The 19,701-nt window shown below is 39.7% G+C and overlaps 1 protein-coding gene across 1 annotated transcript in view; it reads left to right on the top strand.

Annotated features, from left to right (window-relative positions):
• The window catches only part of DNAH11 (dynein axonemal heavy chain 11), a 366,891-nt gene that overhangs the window by 343,053 nt on the left and 4,137 nt on the right, over positions 1–19,701 (top strand). The window contains exons 75-79 of the mRNA XM_055272477.2: positions 2,456–2,647; positions 6,044–6,163; positions 14,500–14,742; positions 16,702–16,884; positions 16,967–17,082. Coding sequence (XP_055128452.1) covers positions 2,456–2,647; positions 6,044–6,163; positions 14,500–14,742; positions 16,702–16,884; positions 16,967–17,082 — 854 coding nt within the window. The remainder of the gene's footprint in view (positions 1–2,455; positions 2,648–6,043; positions 6,164–14,499; positions 14,743–16,701; positions 16,885–16,966; positions 17,083–19,701) is intronic.

Genomic DNA, 19,701 nt, shown 5'->3' with positions numbered 1-19,701 from the left:
AATGAAATGGATTGACTTGTTTCTTTTAGCACTGAGGATAAAGCCAAGTCAGTTATATAAAGCACAGATTGAAGTAATGTACTTAGTTATTGTAGTACCTTGGGTTTTATGTGGACTATCTGTAATTCAGAAAGGTATTAAGTAATTTGTTAGATCGTAATTCCAAAGTGAGATTTTGATACATATATTGGATCTCCTAGAAATTTCTTACATTTAAAAGTAATTTTTTTTTATACCCTTCAGGGTTAATTCCAGTTATACAGTTTCTCTTTTCTGCCTTCACAAGCTTGCCTTTTATTTGTGGAAAAGTTATTTTTTTAATGATTGTATATTTCCACGTCCCATAAATGACCTAAAAATGGCCTAGTGATTTAGAGTGACCTAGTGATTTAATTGGATCTGCACTACATGCTTCCTGGCCAATTCTAGAACCATACTTGGTGGGAGCCCTGGATTCTGCTAAAAGCACTGTCTAAAGAAATTAAAAAGCTCTCTGGTCCTGGCCCACAGAGAACAAATCTGGTCTTGGTTTGGTACCACAAGTCCTCTGGAAGACTAGGTCTGAATTCCTACTCACACTGGTTCTAAGTATACTTCATGTATGGCCCAAGTTGTCAGATCCATTTGAAGTGTGAACTGGCTATAGTTTGCTCACTTTAAAGGACTAGGCAGGAAAGGGCAGATTTTGGCCTCTTCCTCCCCTGTTGCTCAATGCCAGCTGAAGGAGTAGTCCTCAACTTCCTTTCCTTGCCTCACAGAACTGCCAAATCTGAACATGGGTGAAATATGACTTTTAAGCCATAGATTGGACAGCTATTTTTCTCCTTTTAATTTTATGGCTGTTGGGCCATAACCATATCCATGTAGCATGCCAGGATTCCATTTTCCATCTGCGTTCTTAAAAAAATCTCACAGGTCTAGGCTGGGCGCAGTGACTCGCGCCTGTAATCCCAGCACTTTGAGAGGCCGAGGTGGGTGGATCATGAGGTCAGGAGTTCGAGACCACCCTGGCCAATCTGGTGAAACCCCATCTCTATTTAAAAATATATACAAAAATTAGCTGGGCATGTGGTGCGTGCCTATAGTCCCAGCTACTCGGGAGGCTGAGGCAGAAGAATTGCTTGAACCTGGGAGGCGGAGGTTGCAGTGAGCAGAGATAGCCCCTCTGGTGAAAGAGTAAGACTCCATCTCAAAAAAAAAACAAAAAACAAAAAACTTCACAAGTCTAGACACATGTTTCTCAATTTTCCATATATCACCCAGTCATCCCAACAATGAATTTTACTTTTAGTTCATTGGAAGGAAATAATGTGTCATGGTGATTTTATTAGTTAAGGTACAGGCTAAGCTGCTGTAAGAAAGAGAATCAAAACTATAGGGATTCAAACAGGATAGGAGTTTTTTTCTCTCACATTTTAGGCAGCTTTGTTCCATGAGATCATTCATATGCCCAAGCTGATGGGTGCCTCTGCCATACCTAACTCAAGGTTTCCAGACTTGTCGAATCATCATCATCTCTAGCCATAGAAAAGGAAAGAGTTCACTGGGCCCCGTGGCTTGTGCCTATAATCCCAGCACCTTGGGAGGCTGAGCAGGGTGGATCACCTGGGGACAGGAGTTCAAGACCAGCCTGGCCAATGTGGCAAAAACCCATCTCTACTAAAAATACAAAAATTAGCTAGGTGTGGTGGCATGCACCTGTAATCCCAGCTACTCAGGAGGCTGAGGCAGGAGAATTACCTGAACCCAGGAGGCAGAGGTTGCAATGAGCTGAGATGGTGCCACTGTACTCCAGCCTGGGTGACAGAGCAAGACTCTGTCTCAAAAAAAAAAAAAAAAAAAAAAAAGGGAAGAGTGACAACTAAGACAAGCAATTTCATTTTCAGCAAATGACCTGGAAGTTATGCATAGCACTTCAGCTGAAATTCTGTTGGCAAAAACTTGCTTGGATGACACAAATAGCTTCAAGGGAGGCTGGGAAACAGTCATGGGTGTCCATGTGCCCAGATGATCTCTACTGCAATGGAACCAGGGAAGAATGGGTAGTTGTGGTTAACTAGCATTCTCCCAACTATAATAGCATTCTACTACAGTGATGAAATGAAGATGATGGCTTTATGTCATCCAGATTCTGTGAGGTAAATTTTGCAGGGGAAAATTATGTCAAGCAGTATGACATGGTTAAAATGAACTATCTCATTTTCTAGTGAACTTAGAAGCATTCAGAAGCATGACTGAAGCAAAATAAAAGTATTTATCTTAAGCCAACAGACTGGCAAATGCCAAATAATCTCCTGTTATGCTTCTCATAGGATAAGTAGCCATGCTGAAAACTGCATGTTGCCTCTGTAGTATCTCGCTCTCAGAGTTCTTTACAAGATTATTGAAAACGCAGACCCTTGCTCTTGGAAACCATACAGATGGATAATCAAGCATTTCTTCTCTTTTCTCCCAGGATACACTTGAAATGTGCTCCAAGGAGCAGGAGTTTAAAAGCATCCTCTTTTCTCTCTGCTACTTCCATGCCTGTGTTGCTGGGAGACTGAGGTTTGGCCCCCAGGGCTGGAGCCGAAGCTATCCTTTTAATTCTGGAGACCTCACCATTTGTGCCAATGTCCTCTACAACTACTTAGAGGCAAACCCTAAAGTAAGTGCTGGTGGTCAAATAACCTCTTCCAAGGAGTTTACAAAACTGTCGGTCTTTAGGCCCTATCAAAATTGACCATAATTTCTCTTTTGAAGCTATTATTGAAATAGCTGATACTACGTATGTATCTTCTGCCAAGTGTAAAAATAAACCAGATCAAAGGTTTTCCAGCAGTGGATGTTTGAACTTCATGAGATAGATCAAACCAGTTCTACATCAGCAGCTTAGTGTAAAAAAAAAAAAAAAAAAGTCCTTCATTATGTTAACAAAAACAGTGGTTTACATGTGCATATATGCCAGATTCATTAGGCAGGTAATGAAGCATTTGCACAAATGTAATTACATACAGCAATTCTGACAGTTCATAACACCGCATTAATAATCACTACAATTAGTTCTGATGATGGAAGCAATTTACAGCGCGTCACATGTATAAATAATGGTGCATTTCCTGCATATGTCATTATTATGTATTAAGGATGCCACCTTGTTGTGACTTTCTCAGTAATGTTCCCCTTGATTTGAAGTTAAAGGTAGATGAATGATTTTACTTCGTAGCTAAAATGTGTTTTACAGATGGGAATGGGAATGCCTCATCAAGAACATTTGTGTAAATTCTCATAAACCCAATGATTGGATTTCAGAAAGCAAGAACCATTCATTCCTAAGGATTTTCTAGCTTAATCCTCGCAAGGGAAACATTTTTCATTAAGTTAAATCAGTTAAAACTAGGATACATGTGTTAAAACCAGTCAAGTGTTGTACTCTAGGCCACATTTTCTATAAAGGGTTTTTAAAATCACCCATCCCTGTTTCTAAATGGCAACTATTGTTTTATGTTCCTTCAGTAACGATTGTTATAATTTTTTTGTCAGCTTTCTCAAGCTTCAGTGGTGATTTTATTGCTGTTAGAATAGATACCCTTGGTACCTAACATAGGTGTATTTTCCCAAGGAACAAATTTTAAATAAGTTGTATCCAAAATAAATGGTTTTAATATGGTATATGATGTTCAGTGTTCCATATCTCTCATTTTTTAATTTATAGAATTAAAAAGTAATTCTGAATACTTTGAGCATATTTTGACTATTCTAATAAATAGTAATATTTTTGTGTTGATTCCTAGCACATTTTGTCTAAACTATTGCACATAAAATTATAACAGTTCTAGGTAGAAAAAGGAATGGATCATTTAAGACTTTTACTCAAGTCCTTCATAACTGTCCTGTGAGGCTGAGACCGGGAATAGAATCGTATTTCAGCTGAATCCTATACACCACTGAGGTGGAAATGAAGGGGAGGAAGAGGGAAGTGGACACATGTGTTTCTCTCCAGCTCTTACATCCTGAGTCTTGGAAACACCAGTTGACCAACTGAGTTACACTGTGTCCTGCTTTTTTTCATCCTGGGGCTCCAGGATCAGCACAGCCTTAAGTTTTTCACACATTCTCAAGTTTCTCAGTCATTTTCTGCACATCACAAAGCGACTTATCAGGATTTGGGAATTAAATTCCTATGAGCACGTTTGGTTGTACAAAATGCCCTTTTCAAGAAAGTATATGTAAAAAACAAAGACCAGGATTGAGGGAAACAGAATCAATTATTGAAAAGAATAGATCTGAGGCCAGGTGTGATGGCTCATGCCTATAATCCCAGCACTTTGGGAGGCCAAGGCAGGTGGATCGCTTGAGTCCAGAAGTTCGACACCAGCCTGGGCAACATGGGGAAACCCAGTCTCCATAAAAAATACAAAAGATTAGCTGGGCATGGTGGTGCACGCCTATAGTTCCAGCTATTTAGGAGGCTGAGATGAGAGGATCGCTTGAGCCCTGGAGGTGGAGGTTGCAGTAAGCTGAGATCATACCACTGCACTCCAGCCTGAGCAACAGAGCAAAACTCTGTCTGAATAACAAAAGAGGAAAGAACAAATCCTTAGCTAAATAATTATTGAAAAGAACAGATAATTATTGAAATAAATAATTATTGAAAAGAACAGATCCCTTGTTAAATAAAAATTAAAAAGAGATACATATTGAATACTAAAATGTGTAGCAAGCATCAATTAAATGTAAGCAGAAAAAGAACTGAAAGTCAGAAGCCTTTGTTTTCCATCCATTTCAGCTATTTGGAAGGTAGTCCATGCAGTGGTTGAGAGAGCGTGTTGCGGTCTAGGCACCCCTCTCTTATTTTTCATTCACCTCAACCCAGCTTAAAAGACATATTTGAGGTTCATTTATTCAAATTCAAATAAACTTGTAGCAAGTACATTGGCATAGTTGAAGCAATTTTACTTGTTCTGTTCTGTCACATCATGCAACAAGCGAAGGCTATAATTATGTTTTTACTTGAACTGTTGGGAGGCAGTATACTGCCCCCGAAGGTGTAAAGGTTCCTGTCTAGAAAGGCTTCATCACACACTGGAATGTTTTGCAAACCCAGAAGAAGCTAAAAGGTAGCAAAAAGAGGCTTCAAACCCTGCTCAGCCAAATAAAGAGTAGATACAGTGATTTCTTGAATAAAACATGGTATAGTCATTAGTTACAGCCCTTAGAACAGTCATTAGGCCAGTCACGCCATAAGACAAGCCCTCAACTCCATCTGTGGCAAGGGGATTTGTTTGCCTGGACTTTTGGAAAATACTAGGATTCTAAATACACCCCAAATTCAAATTGTGTGGATGTTGCTTTCTTTTCCTGAATCAGATAATACCAGCTGATATAAAGCAGATAATAAAAACATGTCATACTTCAAAGGCCCTGTGAACCAACATCCTTTCACAATTTTTAGATGAGATTTTGAATCTATAAACTTTCCCTGCAAACATGTTCTAGGGATGACTCAGTTTCTTTTAAAATCTGCATAAGGCTGGGCGTGGCAGCTCAAGCCTATAAATCCCAGTACTTTGACAGGCCAAGGAGGAAGGATGGCTTGAGGCCAGGAATTCGAGACCAACCTGGACACCATAGTGAGACCCCCGTCTCTACAAAATTTTTAAAAAATGCGCCAGATGTGCTGTCCTGTGCCTGTAGTCCTAGTTACTTGGGAGGCTGAGGCGAGAGGATTGCTGGAGCCCCAGAGTTCAAGGTTGCAGTGAGCTGTGATTGTGCCGCTGCACTCCAGCTTAGGCAACAAAGCCAGACCTTATCTCTTAAAGAAAAAAAATCTTCATAAACAGTTCAATGTTAGTGAATTTTCACTGACTATATTAGAAGACACTGAAAATAATTCTCCCAAGAAATTCTCTGCAGAAACTTAGACGATTTCTGAACCACCTTTAAATCCTCCTATTGACAGAGGCTTAGAGGGCATTGTGCTAGAGGGGCATGTGCCACTGGTTGGCTACTCTGAGGTAGACTCTGCACCCAGCAGTGAATATTTGTGTGGTTTTCTCCACAGGTCCCATGGGAAGATCTCCGTTATCTCTTTGGTGAGATCATGTATGGAGGCCACATCACAGATGACTGGGATCGCAAACTGTGTCGGGTGTATTTAGAAGAATTCATGAATCCATCTCTGGTAAGACATTTGTAAATTAATTAGTTTGCAAATAAATTTCACTGAAGAAAAAATTCTGGTAAGAATTTTATAAACTAATTATACTATGAGTAATTCTTAATGTTACTGAGGATGCTTGGCCTTTTGGGAAATTTCTTAGAAAAGCAGAATCTCGGGTTCCATCCCAGACCTACAGAATCAGAATCTGCATTTTCACAAGTCTTCCAGGTGATCTCTGTGTGTGCTAGAGAGTGCACCAGCGCGAGGCAGCCTCACATGCACTGACTCATCGGCTCTTTATAAAAACTCTATGAGGTATGCAGAGCTGACACTGTTATTCCCTTTTCTAGACCGAGATGCTGAAACATGAGGATTTGCCCCAGGCCACTAGGTTGGCATGGGCAAGAGTTTTGTGCGTCTTTTGATAGAAGTCTTTTGATTTCTATTCCAGAGTTCATTTCACTAAAGTTTCTTTTTTGCCTCTCATAGAAGTCCTAGGGAATAGTCTACAGTTGGACCAGTATGAGTTACTCTATTATAATATGTGCTCAAGAAAAATGTGGTGAATAAGTATGTGAGGTGATAGATTTGTTAATTAGCTTTATTTAACAATTCTATGATGTACACATGTATCAAAACATCACACTGTGCCCCATAAATATACATAATTATTATTTGTCAATTTAAAATAAAATTAAAATTAAATCTAACAAGATAGTAAAAAAAGATTATACATATCAACCAAGTGCAAGGTAAGAACCTTATTTGGATCTTGTTCCAAACGAACTGTAAAAAAAAAAAAAAAAAAAAAAAAAGACATTTATGACACGATGGGAAATTAACATTAACATATCATGGTAATATAGAATTCCTGTTAATATTTTATGTGTGATAATAAAGTAATATAGTTATGTTTTTTAAAAAGATAAAAGATGCTCCAGGGCGAACCTGGAGGACATTATGTTAAATGAAGTAAGTAAGTCAGGCGCAGAAGGACAAATCCATGTTCTCACGCACATAAAGACTCTCAAAAAGCTGATCTCCTGTAAATGGTGAATAGAACAGTGGTTACCAGAGACTGGGGAAGGGGAGAATGGGGAGCGAATGGTCAACGGATACAAAGTTACCATCCTTAGAAAGGAAGAATAAGTTCTGGTGTCCTATTGCACAGTAGGGTAACTATAGTCAACAATACAATATTGTATATCTAAAAAATAGCTAGAAGAGAGGATTTTGTATGTTCCCACCCCAAAGAAATGAGAAATATTTAAGATGATGAGCCTGCTAATTACCTGATTTGATCATTACACAACATATATATGTATCAAAACATCCCATTGTACCCCATCAATATGTACAATTATTGTGTCAGTTAAAAAGACAAGTATGGTGAATTGAGAACCTCATTCTTCCTTCTCCCATGAGGAAGAGGTAGATCACCCCTGTAGGTGGAGTTTTAAAAGACCAAGCATCTTTTTCCCGTTTCTCATCTTAGTAACCCTGTGTCTGTGTAGAAATGGTTCCAGCCCGGGGCTGTGTTTTCTGGAAAAAGTACTCCATTTTTGTTTCTCGTACTACAGAGAGTGAGCATGGTGGCTGCAGTTTTCTCATGCTCTCTCTCTCTCATGGCATCCAGATTCATGGCCATTCCTGGTTATTTCTGGGAAACCTAAAGCACCTGTACACCATATCATGTCTATTTCCAGTTGGGCGAGACACCAACTCTGTTTAAAGCAATGCTTTTAATAGTTTGAGCGATGTCCTATTTATAGTTTCTCTGAAAATTTCACCTCAGAGAACCATTATATAGATTTGATCACCTTCCTCGAGTTCATTTTGAGAAGTAATATATCATATCAGTCTAATATTTAGTCTATATTAGATTAAATCATTAAAATCATATTAGTCTAATATTTAGTCTATTTTAGACTAAAATACACCAGGAAAATAATAGTGTATTTTAGTCTAATATAGAAAACTGGGGACATTATTTTGTTACTACTTTTAATAATGTGGAACAGTTTGGAGACAGTGCAAAAAATGCACAATGTTATGTAATTGTTTCTTTTGATTGTGAGTCTCGTGGTCTTTCCTTAGTTCTTATGAGCAGGATTTCACATGTCAGAGAGAGACTTCCAGTTTAGCACAATTGGAAGTCACTCCTCAGGAGAGGTCTGGGAGCAAGTTACCATGGAGATGGGAAAGCTAAACAACGCCAGGCATGCGACCTTTACAGAGGCTGATTTCTCCGAATGATGGTGGAGGGCAAGGGGCCCCGCGAGGAGCTCCCGCGGACGGTCCCTCCCCTGGCTCTGGCCCGTGGCTGAGGGGAGAATTATTGTTGCCAAATGCAGCAGTCCATTAACCTTCACAAGCCTGAACTCCCATTCAAATAATTGTAAAATAAATATAGGTGATGAAACCTGAAGGAGCATCAGTGATGTGTGTAAGCCCTTTAGAAATTTAGGTACCTGATCTTCCATACAGATCTGGCGAGGGTTTCAGGATCGAAATGCTTCATTTTGCAAGCTGGCGTCCTCACTGCAGAGGTACCTCCTCAACTCACCAAAGGAAATTAAAGCACTTAACTGACTTGCTGTCAGAGGCTGCAAATCCCAGTTATTTTGTTCTCATGCACGTTTCTCCTGTTCATGCTGTTTATATGATTAGCAACATGATCTAACACTTCATCTGCAGGACATCTTTTTGCCACTTCCCACAAGTGGTTAACATACTTGGAAATTAGTGTCTTTGGTTGCATTGGAACATGATCAAAAAGCAACCCATTCATGGCGTGGGGTTTAAAGTTCTGCTGCTCTTATCAAAAGAATCGGAATGCTTTCAGTGATATCTTGCTGGTAGGAGGATCAGTGAGTTTCTTGTTGAATAAATGAGTTTGCTCTCAGAGAGAGTTCTCCATTGGGCTTTAGAGGGTCTCCGGCCAAAGTCAAGAAAGAAAACATCTTCTCACATAAAGCATGTATTTGGCAGCGTTAATTAAGAAATACAGTAAATTACTTTCAGAGAATAAGGTACCAGGTCACCTTAAAGTTATCATATAATACAAACTATTTTAGTAATATAGAATAAGAATCTGGGCTTTGAAGTAAGAAACAAAGACAAAAAACACCTGGGTTCACACTGAAGTACCTCTATGTATTTGCCGTATGATGTAATTGACCCTCTCTTAGTCTCAGTTTCATCATCTACAAAACCGGAATGATCAACTTACAGGTTTGCTGTCAGGTTTAAACTTCGGTACAATGCTAGAATAATATGCTTAATAAATGGGAAATCTTTTTATTATAAAGTATACATTTTCATTATATATATTTAATACTTGGCTGTACATTAATCTGTGATAACAATGGGAATCCTTTTGTAAATACCTGCTCTGTGCCAAGAGTCATTATGACACTCTTTATATGTATGATTTCTTCTCACTATAATCTGGAAGAGTAAGTATTATTCCATTTCATCAAAAAAGAAGCTCAGGCTTAGAGAGGTCAAGCAGCTGAACCAGGATTTAAACTAGTAATCAGACTCCGAAGGCCGGTCTTTCTCTGCACCATACTGCCCTGGCTGGAGTGCTGAGCTGTTTGCAGCACAGGTCACCAAAACAATGACTCGTATCTGTATGTAGATGGTGTACAGGCCGACACTGAGAACAACATGGGCAATATGGGAGACTAGAGCTCTGGTTCTGCTACTGACTTGCTGTCTGGCTTTGTGCATGGCTTCCCTGTGCCTCAGTTCATTCATTTGTAAAATTAAGGTATTGCCTAGAAAATCACCAATGTGCCTTTTCATTCTCAAGACAGCATGATAATTCAACCTTGAGTAATGTCTAAAAATCCCTAACAGCACTTTGGGCCATGGCATTTTTGACCCAAAAGGCCAAGGGCAAATGCATTTGTTTAAATTCACAATGAACTGGAGCTTCTTGTCATTACCAACACTACTTGGAGAGGCAGTGGAGTGGGGGTTCGGTTTTTTATTAAATGCCAGAAAGGAAAATGTAAAAAAGACAATAATCTCATAGAGTCCAACATAGTGGGCTGGATGCTGGTTCTCCAGTTTCTAATAACTGTGCCTGCCCCTGATTTCAACAAAGATGATTTCATTTTTTTTTTCTTTCTTTTTGAGACAGAGCCTTGCTCTGTCACTCAGGCTGGAGTGCAATGGTGCGATCTCGGCTCACTGCAACCTCCGCCTCCCAGGTTCAAGTCATTCTCCTGTCTCAGCCTCCCAAGTAGCTGGGATTACAGGCATGTGCCACCAGGCGAGGCTAATTTTTGTATTTTTCATAGAAATGGGGTTTCACCATGTTAGTCAGGCTGGTCTTGAACTCCTGACCTCGTGATCTGCCCGCCTCGGCCTCCCAAAGTGCTGGGATTACAGGCATGAGCCACCGTGCCTGGCCGAAAATATCATCCAAATTTTTGATGATATTTTCATGATGTGGAGGTTCTTTCTGCCTGAGCATGATTCTATTGATTCTGTTTTTAAAAAAGGTTTTACTAAGATATAATTTGCACACCATAATATTTACCAAGTTAAATTATACAACTCAAAGGTCTTTAGTATATTCTGCAACCATTACCAGTTTTAGAACAGCTTTATTACCCACCCGCCCCCCAAAAAAAACCCTGTAACCATTAGCAGTCAGTCACCATTTGTTTCCCACTCCATATTCCCCTATACCCCAGCCCATCACAGCTACTAATCTATTTTCTGTCTCTATAGATTTGCATGTTCTGGGTATTTTTAAAAACGGACTCATACAATATGTAGCCTTCTTTCACTTGGCATAATGTTTTCAAGCTTCAGCCATGCTGTAACATATATCAGTACTCAAATCCTTTTAAATCTGAATAATGTTCCATTGTATGGACATACCACATTTTGTTTATCTCATCTGTCAGTGCACATTTGGGTTCTTTCTCCTTCTTGGCTATTATGAATAATGCTGCTATGAACTTTTATGTACCAATTTTGTGTGGACATATGTTTTCAATTCTTTCGGATATGTACCTTAGAGTGGCATTGCTGGGCCAAGTGATAACTCTATGTTTATCATTTGCAGGTACCACCAACCTGTTTTTTAAACAGTGGCTGCACCATTTTATATTCCCTTCAGCAATGTATGACAGTTCTGTTTTCTCCACATCCTCACCAACACTGCTACTGTCCACATTTTTTTATTTTAGCCATTCTGGTGGAGGTGCGGTGGTGTCACATTACAGTTTTGATTTGCATGTCCCTGAAGACTAACAATGTTGAACACCTTTTCATGTGCTCATTGGCCATTTGTGTATTTTCTTTGAAGAAATGTCTATTTAGAATTTTTGATTCTTTGAGGCATTATAACAGCTTTCTCAAACAAACCTCCTCCAAAGGCCAAAAAGTTGGCCACTGTGTAGGGAGCTCTACAATGATGGCCCCATTAGCAAAAAGCAGCTTTTTATAACACGTCTTGAGTGGGAAAGGAGAAAGTCTAGATTCAGCATCAGGATTCACAGGGCTTCTTGAGTATATTAAAGTCTTGATGGTTTTCTTAAAGTAAAAGGGAACACAAGTCTCTGTATGGAGGACATTTCCCAGGTTTTGTTTTTTCCTTCTAGAAAAATCAAGATATACTAAAATCGAGTCTGCTGCTAGGGTACAAGGAAGACCAAAACTTACAGAAGAGCCTGCTGTGTGCTGAGCTGTTTGCATACCTTATTAAATTCTTATGGCCACAACCATTAGGTTGCTGTTATGAGCAACACTTGACTGATGCAGAGATTGAAATGCAGATAAATTGTCATTTCTTTTTTTTTTTTTTTTTTTTTTTTTTTTTTTTTGAGACGGAGTCTCGCTCTGTCCCCTAGGCTGGAGTGCAGTGGCACGATCTCGGCTCACTGCAACCTCTGCCTCCCGGGTTCACGCCATTCTCCTGCCTCAGCCTCTCTGAGTAGCTGGGACTACAGGCGCCTGCCACCACGCCCGGCTAATTTTTTGTATTTTTTAGTAGAGACGGGGTTTCACCATGGTCTCGATCTCCTGACCTCGTGATCCACCCGCCTCGGCCTCCCAAAGTGCTGGGATTACAAGCGTGAGCCACCGCGCCCGGCCTTAAATTGTCATTTCTTAAGGCCACCAACCCATTACGTGATGGGAGCTGAACCAGGCTGTCTATCTGTGAACCACAGGCCCTTTTGAGTTGGCTGTTTTCTTTTGCTTTGCTCATTGCCTACCGTATGGAAGGCACTCGTCACATGTCTATAAAGACTAATTTTCTTTCCAAAGATCATGGGCCATCTGCAATCCAATCAGCAGTACATGAGCACGCATTCAAACAAATGTCCCCATGGCAGCTTAACCTTTCCAGGTGGTTTTGGTTTTGGTCAGTTTCTTTGCTTGAAATTCTGTTTTTAACATTTTGTTTTTATTAAGGACAGATTAACTGTGGCTTCTGAAATTTCTTTCAATTTCCTAGTAAGCACAAACAGAGAAGACCAAGTACTTGTTTGTAGGGAATAATGTTCAGTTGGGATATGTGGATTCTAGGTTTTGGTTTTCTTATTCGTATTTTGCTCATATTTTTATTCTGGCTACTTTATCCATCATAGACTAATAATAATGAGTTTAACTCTCCTGTACCATTTTATTTTGGTCACCCTGAGCCAGGTGACATTTAAATTTTGATTATTCTTCTTTATAAACATGAAATGGTACAAATGTGAATAAATAAAACCAAGCCAATGGATACTGGTGGTGGAATAGTCCAAATTCTTCTTTCCCATATTTATCAGGTCAAGATTTCCATTTCTGGCAATATGAAGGATTAGATAACTTGAAAATCCTCCTGGTACAAAATAAAAATGCTGAGTCGAATATTTAAAATGCACTTGGAATTCTCACAAAGCAGTCGAGCATCCTTATTAAGGACATAGGCTTTCTAAGTAACCTGGATTGCAGGTTTAAGAAGGAAAGAGAAAACCACTGTTACGCACATGATTGTGTGGAAATTCACACTTACTTTGTCCTCTTTAGACTCTGAGTTCCTTAATAACGAGGTCATATGGAATTTATACTTCTAAGGTTTGTTGTAGTGTACTGGGTGGCGGGTACATATTACTGAATGAATTAAATAATATTCATTTTGTCTCCAAGTGATAGTGAGGGGACCACAGCGTAGCATACACAGTTACAGACAAATCCCATTTCAGAAACTGACTCAGAAAATCTAGGTAGAAAATAGCTACATTCGGTGATAGTTTAAAAATAACATTCCTCTGTACATTTAAGTGCACAGACAGACAGGATTTATGGTGCAAGAGACTGGGAGAATTAAAACAGAGGGGTTAATGGTCCCTGGAAACCGAAGAGCAATCAGGGAAAAATAAATCTGAGATTATACTGTTACTTAGAAAATTGTAAGCACTTGATTGACTCTGTGTTTATGGCTGGTCAGAGACTCAGGCTCATAAATTCTTTTGTTACATTTTGAAGTTCTACATTCTAATGTTTAGAGAGTTTGTTATTGCTGTTCACATTGCTTTTGTTCAAAACTTCCCCCTAAATTGAATGTCTACCCTCTTGCCCCAGCCTTATTGAAGTAGATGGACATGATAAAAGCCCGCTTTCTCCAGCCTTTCACTCAGTAGGAAACTGTGTATTGAGCTCTCAGGGTTTGTGGATCTTAAAAGAGAGCATCTGTGTTCAGACTCTGCTGTGAGTAGCTCAAAGTCCTGGGAAGGTAGGATCAGTTTGACTCTTAGTATATATGGCCTATACATGGTACTTATATACACACACATTTTTCATTAAACACACATATCATTATTTATAAAATTCAGGTATATAAATTCACATCATATATAAAATGATGTGATGCAGTACTGCGGAAAGTATGGTGCCCTGGGGAAGTACAGGCTAGAGTCCTACCAAAATGAGTTCAGAATTAAGATTAAAATCAAATGTCTACCTCAGCAAATTCACATCAGAGTCTTGATTTCCTCTCTGGGAAATGGGGATGGTTGGGAGAATCAATGAATGGGATGTGTTATAGGGTAGCCCAGGCTCCGTGATGGCTCCTTCCTTTTGTGTGCGTGTATCACACTGCCCCATGCACACTGCAAACTGAGTCTTCTTAGAGATAGGATTAATGTGTGTTCCTTGGGATCCTCCTCAGAGATCAGTCTGGTGTTGCATATAGAGCAGAATTGTTGATTATAAAACAGTTTAGGGAGCCTGCTACCCAGACAGCATTGTGCTGGAGCCCTCTTGTCAAGGTCTTCTCAAAGTGTTGAGGAAGTGAAAATGGATGCCTACCTACATTTGAATAACTGACTTTTCCTTTGTGGTTGAAGATTGAAGATGAACTGATACTGGCACCAGGATTTGCTGCCCCACCCTACCTAGATTATGCAGGCTACCACCAGTACATAGAGGAGATGCTTCCTCCAGAAAGCCCGGCACTGTATGGCCTCCACCCAAATGCTGAAATAGAATTCCTGACAGTGACGTCCAACACTCTCTTCAGAACTTTGCTGGAGATGCAGCCCAGGAATGCACTCAGTGGTGATGAACTGGGGCAGTCTACAGAAGAAAAGGTAGAGGGTCTTTCCTTCCTTTTCTTTTGCAATGAGGTATAACTTACTTGTACTGAAGTGTACTAATCTTAATTGTGCAAATCAATACGTTTTTACCTAGGTTTTACTCATATAACCACCACCTAGATCAAAATAACATTTCCAACACTCCAGAAGGATACTCATGCCCCTTATCAGTCAACATACCCCTCATCTCCCCCAGAGATAATCAGTATCTTTACCTCTATCATCACAGATTAGCTTTACCTGATTCCAAATATATGGAATCATACAGTGCGCATTCATCCATATCTAACTCCTTTCAATTCTGCATTACATTTGTGAGATTCATCCATGTTGTTCATGTACCAATGGTTCATTTTTGTTTTGAATTCTATATGAATATAAAATTCTCCATTCTACTGTGAATCGATGTTTGGGTTGTTTATTGTTTTTCACTTTTATAGAAATGTCACAACCATGAACATTCTTCTACAGTCAATATGCAAAGGTAACTCCCAAAGGCATCCATTCATACTACCCATTTCTCTATACCCAGAAGTGGGATTGCCAGATAATAGGGTATAATGTGTAGCTTTAATAGTATTCCCAATCAGTTTTCTCCAGTGGCTGTACCAGTTACTTTCCTACCAGCAGTGCGTGTGAGTTCCACTTGCTCTATCTGTTTGTGATTTTGTAAGGGTAATGATATCTCACAGTGGTTTTAACTTTGCAATCCTCAATTGAGGAGTAATATTGAGCATCTTTTCACATGCTTATGGCCATTTGGATATAATGTCTACCTCTGCTGTGAATGAGTTTAAGATTTCAGGACCTGATAAATTACCTGTTAGAGTGATGCCAGCTGGCAGGCATGATGTCAGAACCAGAGGCAGTAGTCTGAGAAACCAAGAAAAGAAGGAAAGCTGCCTGAGGCTAAGGACAGGCAAAGTTCTTCCATCTTTTCTCCTTTCTAGATATTGACTGGTTTTCCAGCTCAGTGGAGCTGTCTAGATAGAATTAGTATGCATATCTGAGTACCAGGTGCATACTCATACCTTTAATATATGTCTTTCATTCCTTCAGAGCAACAGTTACAGAAGATAGAAGTTTCTTTGTTAAAAATGTTGATCTAAATTGCTCTAGGAATTTTAGGATGCTGTGGTTGGGAGGGCAGCATCATAGTTCAACAGAATTTGCTTATGCTTAAAAGCCTTACTTGGGTTATGTGACTTTTATTCTATTTTATTTTTTATTTTATTTTTTGAGACAGTCTCATTCTGTTGCCCAGGCTGGAATGCAGTGGCACCATCTTGGCTCATTGCAACATCTACCTCTCAGATTCAAGCGATTTTCATGCCTCAGCCACCCAAATAGCTGGGATTACAGACACACTCCACCATGCCTGGCTAATTTTTGTATTTTTAGTAGAGACAGAGTTTCACCACATTGGCCAGGCTAGTCTCGAACTCCTGACCTCAAGTGATCTGCCCATCTTGGCCTCCCAAAGTGCTGGGATTACAGGCGTGAGCCACTGTGCCCGGCCCCTGGTTTGTGTGGCTTTTAAAAGGATCTTTTTAATTTAGCAGATTATAAAATATGGTACCCTAATAATAGGCTTCTACTTCCTCTGATCATATCTTTACATATAAATAACATGTAGTTGATGACAGTTCTATACTCCCTAAATGTTAAGTGAATAAACTGCAAATAACTGTAGCTCCTTCTTGACTAGATTTGGGGCTCCATGGAAGGGGAAGTGCTGGCATTGGTGCAGAGGCACCAATGAGGCAGCTGAGGGAATTGGCACTGCCATGCTGCCTACCTAGTGGGAGCCATAGGCATCCTTCAAATGCATTCGCAGGCACCTTCAGAAGTTGTATGATGTATTCTGGAACTTCAAAGAGTAGAGGATATATATAGTCACCATGACCAAAACTGAAATAGAAAGGAGCTAAATCTTTGTGTTAATGATTTAAGGTTAAGAATGTCTTGGATGACATTTTGGAGAAACTTCCAGAAGAGTTCAACATGGCAGAGATAATGCAAAAAAATTCAAATAGAAGCCCATATGTTCTTGTTTGCTTCCAAGAATGTGAGAGGATGAATATTCTCATTCGGGAAATACGTGTATCACTTGAACAACTGGACCTTAGTTTGAAGGTAAGCTTAAAGTGAGGCTATAGTAGACTTCAGCACATTGGAAGATATTCACTATGTGGCTTTTTTTTTTTCTCCATGCAAGGGGGAATTGGCATTATCTCCTGCTGTGGAAGCCCAGCAGTTTGCGTTGAGTTATGACACGGTACCAGACACTTGGAGCAAATTGGCTTATCCTTCTACTTATGGCCTAGCCCAGTGGTAAGCTACCCCATCCTCACTGCCACTGGCCCTGAGCAGCCTTGGTGCTGGGTTAGTGTTCTGAATAATGCTTCCTAAGAACTATGCAGACTGAGCTTTGTGACTGTACTCAACCTGTAACTGTAAAAAACTCTTCCACCAATTTCATTTGAGTTTACTTGGTGTATTGCATCAAAGGCAAAAATCAGTTAAAAGACAGGGTCAGAGCAAGATTCAAATTCTGCCGCTCACTCATTAATACATGATCTTAGACAAAATAACCTGTCTCTTTTTTAAATCTGAAAAATGTAGATGGCAAGAGAATCCCCTCACTGAGTTGTGTTGTTAAGTTACATGGCCATGGAAAGCAACTTGAATTTGCCTTTGTGTCACCTTATAACTTTACTTTGCAAGCCTGAGATTCCTATGCCTTCTCATAGACAACTTTTGAAAGTCTGTAATATGGTATGCAGTATGCAGTAAACTAGACTGGGGGTATAACTGCAGAGATGTGTCACAAAGCTAGGGCAGAAATTCACAGATTACTGAATGTAATCTGTGCTGATGTTACACCTAATTGCTCCTTGGTCTTGGCAAACAATTCAGGAAGTTTCACAAAGCTGTTTATTCCTGGCTTTTTGGTGCTGAGTTTCTTTCCCCCTGCTGTCCTGAACCATTATTCCACGAACCTCAACTGTACCATTCCTATTTTTTTTGAGACGGAGTCTCACTCTCTCGCCCAGGCTGGAGTGCAGTGGCACGATCTCAGCTCACTGCAAGCTCCGCCTCCCAGGTTCACGCCATTCTCCTGCCTCAGCCTCCCGAGTAGCTGGGACTACAGGCGCTAATTTTTTGTATATTTAGTAGAGACGGGTTTTCACCATGTTAGCCAGGATGGTCTCGATCTCCTGACCTCATGATCCGCCCGCCTCGGCCTCCCAAAGTGCTGGGATTACAGGCGTGAGCCACCGCACCTGGCCCACACTTTTGATTTTTCTAACACAATGTTAGAGCCTTCAGCTTCCCTCTGAACATCAGTCTCCTTCTGGTCTGGAATTGTAGTTCCACCTTATTTTAAGCCACATTATGTTTGTTCTGTTTGTGGTCAATCATTATTTTTGCTTTAATATACTGTACTGATTTCTTTGCTCATCATTGCCTTTTTTGTATCTTGTTCTGGGCTTTTTTATCAGAGTATAAAATATAGAGCAGGGCTTGGGGGGTGGGGGGTGTAAATCATCTTGTGTATCTGAAACTGTCCTCACCGCACTCTCATTCTTGGTAGTTTACTTATACGTAGAATTCTAGGACACAATTATTTTTCCTTCAGGACTTCGATGTTCTAACTCCATGGTTTTCTAGCATTGATTATAGAGGGTGGATCTGGTCTTAAATATTTGCCATTCCTTCCCAAGTAAAGTTTTAAAATGTTTCTCTTTACCCTTGATGTTCGACAATTTTACTATTGTATTGAGGTGTGGATTTTTAAAGTACTATCATAAATGTGAGACTCCATCCATAGCTTCTATTCTGAAAAAGTCGTAGCAGTTTTTTTCTCTGAATATCGTCTTTCTCTCTATTCTCCTCATGTCTACATTTATCTGCCTAACCTCTTAACGTTTTCAGTGTGTCTCTCGACTGTATACTTGTAGATTTCATCAATTCTGGGTGATCTTCATTATATCTTCAACTGTCTGCAATCTGTTTCTTCTCTTAATTATTTAGATTTCATTGTCCAGGTTGGGCGCAGTGGCTCATGTCCAGCACTTTGGGAGGGCAAGGCAGGAGGATCACTTGAGCCCAGGAGTTCAAAGCCAGCCTGAGCAACATAATGAGACCCTGTCTCTAAAAAACAATAATAAAATAAATAAAATAAAAATTAGCCAGGCGTGGTGGCATGCAACTGTAGTCCTAGCTACTCAAGGTGTAGAGGTGGTAGGATTGCTTGAGCCCAAGAGGTCAAGGGTGCAATGAGCCATGATCATGCCACTGCATTCTAGCCTGGGTGACAGAGCAAGAACCTGTCTCAAAAAATAAAATATATTTCGTAGTCCATAATTATCAGTTCCAGGTTGTTTATATTTTTGGAAGGGTGCCTAGCTTAGTTTTATAATTTCCTGTTTTTGTTTTTATGACTATTATTCTCTTTTCCTGAGAAGTTTAAATATACTTACAAATAAGTATTTTCTTCAAGACTTCTCTATTTCCTGGGTTATAAACCTTCCTGTTTGTTGGATTTGCTGGTGGTTTTTCATGCCATATACTCTTCTGTCTATACCTGAATGACAGTTTGGCTAGTTATTAAAAAATAATAACACCCTCAGTTGGCGGCCTTTGTAGCCATCACTCTCCTCTTGTCAAATGCTGTCGTGGAGATGTCAAAAGCTAGCATACTTCTTTTCTCTTTATAAATGGCTTCATGTTTTCCCCTGGCCATCCAGGGAGTCTTTATTGTTCATATTATTCTTTATATTTTAGTATTGATTACTGTCTACCAAATTTTCTACCAACTTTTCTACCAAATGATATGCCCTTGATTATATAGATTCAAAGGTATAATTTAGGAAAACTCAAATTTTCTAGAATTACACTTTTCTTTTTTTTGATTCTCATTCTGTTGCCTAGGCTGGAGTGCAGTGA

The sequence above is a fragment of the Symphalangus syndactylus genome, chromosome 3 (genome assembly GCF_028878055.3).
Source record: "Symphalangus syndactylus isolate Jambi chromosome 3, NHGRI_mSymSyn1-v2.1_pri, whole genome shotgun sequence".
NCBI classification, from domain to species: Eukaryota; Metazoa; Chordata; class Mammalia; order Primates; family Hylobatidae; genus Symphalangus; species Symphalangus syndactylus.
Note: the sequence above shows the minus strand (reverse complement) of the source record. Positions and strands in the feature narration are given on the sequence as shown.